The sequence below is a fragment of the Meleagris gallopavo genome, chromosome 15 (genome assembly GCF_000146605.3).
Source record: "Meleagris gallopavo isolate NT-WF06-2002-E0010 breed Aviagen turkey brand Nicholas breeding stock chromosome 15, Turkey_5.1, whole genome shotgun sequence".
NCBI lineage: Eukaryota > Metazoa > Chordata > Aves > Galliformes > Phasianidae > Meleagris > Meleagris gallopavo.
Window position 1 is genome coordinate 3,489,785 of NC_015025.2, and position 8,144 is coordinate 3,497,928.

The 8,144-nt window shown below is 35.9% G+C and overlaps 1 protein-coding gene across 1 annotated transcript in view; it reads left to right on the forward strand.

Moving 5' to 3' along the window:
* SLIT3 (slit guidance ligand 3) overlaps nt 1-8,144 on the forward strand; it is a 484,962-nt gene that overhangs the window by 22,255 nt on the left and 454,563 nt on the right. The window contains exon 3 of the mRNA XM_031555673.1: nt 5,252-5,314. Coding sequence (XP_031411533.1) covers nt 5,252-5,314 — 63 coding nt within the window. The remainder of the gene's footprint in view (nt 1-5,251; nt 5,315-8,144) is intronic.

An 8,144-nucleotide genomic window follows, 5' to 3' on the forward strand; every position in this document is an offset into this window, starting at 1 on the left:
CAGAATGAAGATCCATTTGGCCTCACACAATATGCAAAGTGCAGGAATTTCATGCAATAGAAATTTCGTGTTGAGCGAATGTTTCTGCAGATAGAAATTTGTTGAAGCTAAATATAAATTAAATTCACTGTGACCTTATAATTTTCTTTGTGTCTTTGATCCAGTTTCTTTTCAAAGCTGCTTGTGTGTTTGCTTCCAACAATTCTTATGAGCCACGATGTATTTGAAAGTCAACCAAGATCAGATGTTAAGGTTTTTAGCTTTTTGTAGTTGAAACCCACTAGTGGGCTCATAATCAGCTGTCAGACTTTTTATAAGGGAAATATAAAATATTAAGTTGCCCACAAATACCAGCTGTAAACCGCTGAAGTCTGCAACAGTTCAATAACTTTACAGTAACAAAGTTTAGTTGAGTAAGGGGGTAACCTGTGGCAATGGGCTTTTTTGCAGCAGTGCTAGACCTACTCTGAACAGGAGGAGGAAGTGTTACATAGTAGTTTGTCAAGGTTTTAGTCTATTTTACTTCAAATGGCAGCCGAGCCTTGAGGGAAAGCTTGCTTGGACAGGTAGGTGTTCAGAAGGTAAATATTGCTTTTTTAATGCAGAGGAAGCATTATCAATAAAATCCAAAGGGTTTAAGGTAAGTTTACTTCATGAAGAAGGGTTGTCTTACAGCTTAGGGTGCTGTCCAAGTAGCTTTACTTGATGAAATGGAAGCTTTAACTTAGCTACTACTGTTCAGGATGATTTAATAGGATGATTGATCTTATGTATGCAGTGTAGGTTGTGCCATTCTACAGGGGTAGAGGAAAAAGCAATCTAAGGATGTGTGTTGATCAAAGAGCATTCAAGAAAGTCTTTCTCAGTACAGAGTGCTGCAGAACTTGCTGTGAGGATAGTGCAGAATAGTGGGAATGTTCCTGGGGCTGAAGGAAGAGAGGAATGAAGTTGATGCATGGGATTGGTCTGACAGACTTGAAAGGGGGGGAAAAAAAAAGCTTTTCTTTATGTATGACAGGAATGGAAGTCTGTGTACACCTGTTCATACTGAGAGAATGTGTTGTGCTGAGAATTAAGGCTTGTCACAATGGGCAAAACAAGGGGATAGTGACTCTTTGCTTTGTGTGCCCCTCAGCTGACTAAGTTGACTCGGGAGAATTCTGATCTGCCGATTGCTGTGCTTTGGTAGAACTTTTGTTAGACACAGACAAGGGAACACCTTCAAAGGAATGGCATAAAAAGCAGATGGGAAACAACATGCAAATAGAACACCAAACTATTTATGCGTTGTTTGCTCCAGAGTTAATTCTTCCCAGTGCCTTTGCAGTCAGGTCACCTGGCATGCCAGTGCCAGTTAATGATGCACCAGGGTCAAAAAACTGAACTGCAAACACAGAGGAAATGAAGCTGGAAAATCTGAAAAAATGTAGGCCATGCCTCAAAGGTATTCCTTGAGAAGAGCATGATTCAGTGGCTGTTACATACTGTGGAAATGCCCTGTTGTTGTTTTGTGTGGTGTGGTTGTATTTTCTTTTTTGTTGTTGTTGATGCTGTTTTGTGGGCATTTTTAAATGTATTTGTTTTGTTTTTTACTTTAATTATTCTTAAATATAGTTGACCTACCTGTCTGTATCAAGGATCACCTATTTCTTCAACTTACAGTTAAAATGTAGGGATTCCTTTCCACCTACATCTTATTATCATTATCCCTTGTTTTTGATAAGGGAACAGAATAACTTCTTTCTTCTATTATAAAAGTATGTAGTGTCTTAACATGCATAAACCAACTCAACAGTTTATTCTGTTTTTCTAAACCATTTCATGGCTTAAGATTTTTGTTACCAATAACTGTAAGAAATGCATTTCAATGTTACAGACCAAATAGTTGTTACTAGTTGTTGGTAATAGTGTATCTTACATACTGTTTCATTTCTGGTAATGTTTTGCTTATGCCTTAGGTTGAAAATATAAGAACACTATATGGCTTCCATTTTTAATAGCAAAAATCAGTGAAAATTTTACCATTATGGAAAATGTAGAATAATTGGACTTGCATCTTAGGACTTGAGTTTTTTAAACAATCCATAATATATTCTTTCTTTATGAAGTCTCTGGCAAATTAAGCTGCAGGGGTAAAAGATGAAGATCTCACACTGTGGCTTCCTTTGACCCTGGCACAAATCTTGTAGACAGGCCAGAGTGAGTTTCTTTTTGTTTTTTTTTGGTTTGTTTGTTTTGGTCATTGTAAACTCCAAGCTTAATCATCATTATTGCTGATATCTGAGTGCCAGACTGCGCTCAGTTGTGGTGAGATCTCTACAGAACTGCGTGTAGGTTTTTGTTTTCTTCATTTAACCTTTCAGTTACAGTAAGTGAATGCACCAGCATGTTAAAATGATATTAAAAGGAGCTTAATTCCAAATTGGTTTGCAGATGAGGTTTAGGGAACACATGAGAAAATGATTATATGTGTTTACCAATTTGAAGAGTCGTTTCCTCCGACGAATGAGTGCAGTTACCCATACTCATCCATGTATTTAACATTTTGTTTAATTAAGGATGACATTCATATTAGAAGAAACTCTGTTCTCATGTTTAGAAGCACTTGGGGAACATGGCAATTATGCTAAGAAATCAGTGTATTTCTTTGAATGTTGAAAATAAAATATACCTTTTCACAAGCATAAACTTCAACATATCCAACTGCTTCTTTGACAACCTGAGTTACACTTGAAAAATGAAATTAGAGACTATGGCAAGTGCTTTTTATTTAATGCTGTAGAAGAATATGCTGCTTCTCATCAAAAAACAAATGCTTTTGATTCAATGTAAATTATTTTAAGCATTTCTTGAACACTTGCATATTTCTTAGTAGTAGTACATCTATTCTGCTGACAGAGTCTGATGTGAGGTGGAAAAAAGACTGGTTTAAATAGCTGCTGTACTGTAGGCTTGTATGGAATTGCATGATAAAAAATTATTAAATTGTGCTAGCCGGGTCAACATTGCCAAATTTTCTTACTTGTATCTGATTAAAGGATCAAAGATTATTTTTCCTAGTTATTTATGCATCAACATTTTAACACTGTTGTGTTTTTTTTGTTTGTTTGTTTGTTTTCCTCTGTAGAATAGTATATGGAAGATTTCATATGATTTAACTGTTCTATTTTGAAAGCTTTCATATTCCCTTTGCAGTAAGGTGTGAGGCACTTAGAGGCCATTCAGTGTTAGCCAGCCCAGGCAGCATTTCTCAGAATGCAGAGGGGACACCTGAAGCATTCCTAGAAGTTCCGAGCTGTACCCCTTCCTTGGATTCCTTTTTGTACCTGAAGAAATATTCAACTTGAAACACTCACCTTTTTTTTTTAGGAATTATTTCAGGGTCAAGGTTTCAGATGGTTGCCAAATGTGCATAAAAATAGGACTGTTAGTTTCCTTTATCTTGTTGAGTTTTATTAGAAATGGAAAAGAAATGGAGCCTTTGTACGTATAGTAGAGTACATGTTAATGCAGGAACTATGATAAGATTTAATTTCACAGGACAATTCTCTACTTTCTCTTGTAAATTTATGATCTCGTTGTCTTTTAGGAAATGTCAAGCCTCATGACTGATTTTTCATATCAGACTGTTTTTATCCATAGACAACAAAACTTGTTGGCATGTGTTTACAATCTTGTGATCTTCAGAAAAATACTGTCTTCTATTGACATAATTATTAACCCAAGAGCTTGCATGTTTGTATTTTTTAATTATGTTTAGTGACATTTTACCAGGCATAAAATATGAATCAGATGGAAAAAAAAAAATACTCCAATATTAAGTTGTTGTTTTTTTTTTTTTTGAAGTAATTTTGTATCTAGGAAACTGACAAAATATACTTGTGGTGTGAAATTGAAGAAATATACCTGCTTTAAAGTTAAGTTTGCTGGGTTTTGCTTATGCAGGAGTAAGCATGACTGAGTACTAGGGATAAAACCTAGCTGTTTCTTGTTCCTGGTGATTAGCGCTAAGTCACATAGAACAGTCTCTGGGCAGGAAAAAAAAGAAAATCAACAGAAGATGTTCAACCAGGAGGACTTCTGGAGGTGCCTGGTAAGGGCAAATCCAAAGGAAAGAAACAGCACAGAACCTACGGTACACCCATGTCAGCAGTTGCTGCTTTGAAGATGACACCTCTGAAATGACAGAAAGACTCTGCGTTGGGAAACGAGGTGTTATTCTGCAGTTACACTGCAGTTTAGTGTACTGAGAGCAAGCTTTAAGTAAGATTTTTAAGAGTAGGATTGATTTATGGGTTCCTTCATTTTTAATTTGATGTATTTTAGACTTAAATAGAATTTGACTCAAGCTGAAGAGTGTTTTGTTTTAATGTCTATTAAGATACGTTTTAGATATGAAATTCTTTTGTGTTTTTGGTGTGCTCGTTACAAAAAAATTGGACAGCCCAAGATCTGGTTGCAGTGGGTTTTCCTTGTTGTAGGTATGATGCAAGTTTTTTATTAATTTGGAATGTAGAGCATAAATTATCACAGACTGAAACAGTGCAGGAAATAATATTTGGTATGTGACTACATGAGGAAAATGTGTTGACACATAACAGATGTGTTAGAAAATACAGAATTCAAGTGAAAATAGAAGATGCAAATTGGCAAGTTGTGATAAGCATGGGCAACAGGTCGGTGTTATTAACAGTATCTTCTGATAACTGGCATTTCCAAAAAATGGGTTGGAGAGCCTGCCTAGTTAGGATGCTGAGAGGGAGCAGATCTGTAACTACAGATCTTTAATTTGTGAGAGTAGCCCTATGCTTTCTAGTTTTCCCATCAAATGTAGTTAGCCAAACTTTGTGCATCAGGCTGTGTGCATCAGGCATCACTTGGGCTTGGAATAACTCCAGAGTTGAGTGTTCATTTGGGGGCAGAGTACTGCGTTTCAGCTGTATCATAAAAATCAGGTCTTGAATCTATTTTTGGCTCTCAAAAGTTTGTTGTCTTGAGGGAGATGTAAAAGTATAGCATATGAGGACCAATATAGAAGTAGAAAAAACTTCTTGTGAGAGAGCAGTGAAGTTTAAGAGGAAGAAGCAGGACAAAGGAACCACTTTTTCAGATTTCAGTGGAAATATTAGTTTGTACAATTTGAGTAGCCAATAGATACTGCACTGATGGGGATGCTTTTTCCTATCAGAACTTTGGATGTCAGTTACAATGTCTCAGTGCTGTGTTGTTTTTTTCTCTTACAGTGATCTAGAAAAAATAATATAACGAGAATTACAAAGATGGACTTCTCAGGACTGAAGAATCTCCGTGTCTTGTGAGTATAACATGAAACTCATCCCTCCTGAAAAGATTATCTTGGGCTGCTTGTACTAAGGATGCTGATAATTGTAGAGATCAAATGTTAATAACTTCTGCACACTACTGAGTTAGTGGTAGTATTTTAGATTAGGGAACTGGAACGGTTTGTGACATGAAGTTAGTTTCATTTCTATGTTCAAGGCTGAATGTAGTCTCAGAGCTGTTTGATTCTTTGGGCTTCTTAATGGCTTTTAACAAATACTGCTGTAAGAGTTTTGGTCCATCTCACAATTAGCTTATGCATAAATAAATTATATTGAAACATGAGAAAATTGGACTTTCAGATTTGTTAACTTCAGTACTTTTGCATAAGATTAAGAGTAACTTCAGAGCAGTTATTAGCTGTGGAAGTTGTACACAAGGAAACCTGAGTTCTTTTTTTTTTTTTTTTTAATATGAAGTAATAAATACAAAAAAATTAGGGGGTCTCTTGATCTAGAAGTATCAGTCAGGAGTAGAGCTTTAGTTCCAAATGGACCTTGGACAACAGAAGGTGAAACATTAATCTTTTTTCTAAAACCAGCTTGTTTAAAGCCAATTAGTTCTTAACTTCCTTGTTTTGGTTTTATGAACTTCAAAAAGGACCATGCAGTTAGTGATGAAATATAAAACTACTTCATAGATATCTATTATAGCTATACATAGATTTTTTTTATTTTTATTTTTTACATCTTGGATCAAACGAACAGGAAATACATTTGATGCTTTGTCATTAGCTTATTATTTCTCCTTAGTTACTTAAGAACTATGGCGTATTTATGCTAGTTTTTGAATGAGGTGGGAATGTCATATCTGGGGTTAATTAGCAAGGTGTGTCATTAAGGTGTCTTTGAATATCATGGAGAGTATATGAGCATTTACCTTAGAGCTTCAGTAAACTTAAGCATACAAGCAAGTAATCAATTTTTATTTCCATTAATGGTGGATAGAAATAAATGTTTCAGTTCTTCCAGGAAAAGTCAGAGGTTCTTTCTGTTTGAAGGAAATTCATTTGTCCCTTGAATCTTCTCTGACTGACTTTCTGAATTACGTCAAACAATCTAGATTTCCTCCAGATCAGTATAGAGGCAGACATAGATGTTGGTGTCTCCCCATAAATACAGAGGGAATCTACTATTTCCTTGTGAAAAGCAAGTTCTATGCATTACTTTCATATAGAGATCTGAATATATGGATTTTATTGTTTGTGCACCTATGAAGGGGGAGAAAAAGCTAGATGAGAGCAACAGTATTGAAAGCAATGTAATGAGTTAAGGTTAAGCTGCAAGTTCCTGGATGTTTCCAGAGCTCTCTTCATGTACCTATGGCTTTCTGCCTACATGTAGCTTGTATTTGGGCACTGAGTGCTACTGTAGAAATGCAAATTTGCAAGTGTTAGTGAGGAACATTGCAAACATCAGAGAAGGTCTGATGTGTTAATGTGTATTTAAAAACTATGACTAAGATGTTTTTTTGAAAATGTTTCTGAAATATGATTCTTTTTCTTTCTGCTAACAGTAACCGAGGGGGTAAAATTCAAATTTTTCACTTTCATATTAGTTTTCTGAAAGAATTACCTGGTTCTGCCCTTATCAAATGACTACATGCTGTGTATGTCATCTACTTCACTGGAAGCAGTTTATAAACTGTTGTACCTAATTCCTAGTTTTAGTAATCAAGGCAGGAACCTAATTTTGAGTCCCAGTGCTGATAGAACCAGTTTGGTTTTCATGTTCTTGTTAACTCCTTTCCTGAAACAGCTCTCAGAAGTTAAACACATAGATCTGCCAGCACCCCTTCAAAACTTCTGTTTGATTGCCCTCTGCAGTTGGTCTTTTCCTTTGATTGCCTTTTAAAATAAGTCATTAAAACTGCTGCTTTAAATTATTGATAATTCAATTGGTAAATTAATTGAAATCTGCCAGGGAAAAGGCAAGTTTTTTCTGCTTCTAAGTACTATTGAACCAAGAGGTCATTTCTGACCTAGCAGTGGAGTCATTTAGATTTCCTTGGCTCCTATTGCAGTGGTCAATACCAGCAAGGCTGGCAGTCTGCATTATAGTACTGTTTACACGTACAGTAGATGGTTTTGTTGCCTTTTTCTACTGTCTATAGTTAGGTGCTACCTAATGCCACTGCAGACACTTAAACTGAACATCCTTAACAAAAAGCAAAATATGCAATTGCCAATCTTGATTTGAATTTTTTGTTTTGTGCTTGTTTTAGGTTTGTGTAACATGTTTAGCCATTCTGAATGGTGTCTGGTGTTTTTGTCATAAGAGTCATCAGGAATAAAAGCAGAACATGCCTATTAGAAACTCCATAATTTCTAATGGTTTTGTCTTCTGACAAAAGTCTTATGACTATCTGTAACCCAGGATATGCTATTTCGGTGTTTGCTAATCTGTTCTTTGTAGGTCTTTGTCATGTATTTCACTTTTTCATGTCCCTGACATATCTAATATGTGGTTGGGGTTTTTCTTCCACTTTGTACTGCTGAACTTTGGGTCTTCAGAAGTCCTTCACATTTTCCTTCATTTTACTTAGCTAGAGTTAGGAAGGCCGTAAGAGAAAGCTATTCTCCCTTATTAACAACCCGTTCTTTCCCTCTTTTTTGCTCCATGTGTGATGGGGATATATTGGGAGGAGCAAAAATAGGAAACTTGTTTCAGTGCTTAGACAGGTGGTCTAGTCTTTAGAGATTTCATGATGAGGAGAACAAATAAATGACCCAGAAATCTGGTAGAGTGGTACAATACAAGAAAGCTGCCAGTCTCAAACTGACAACAAAGATGGAAAATATTCCT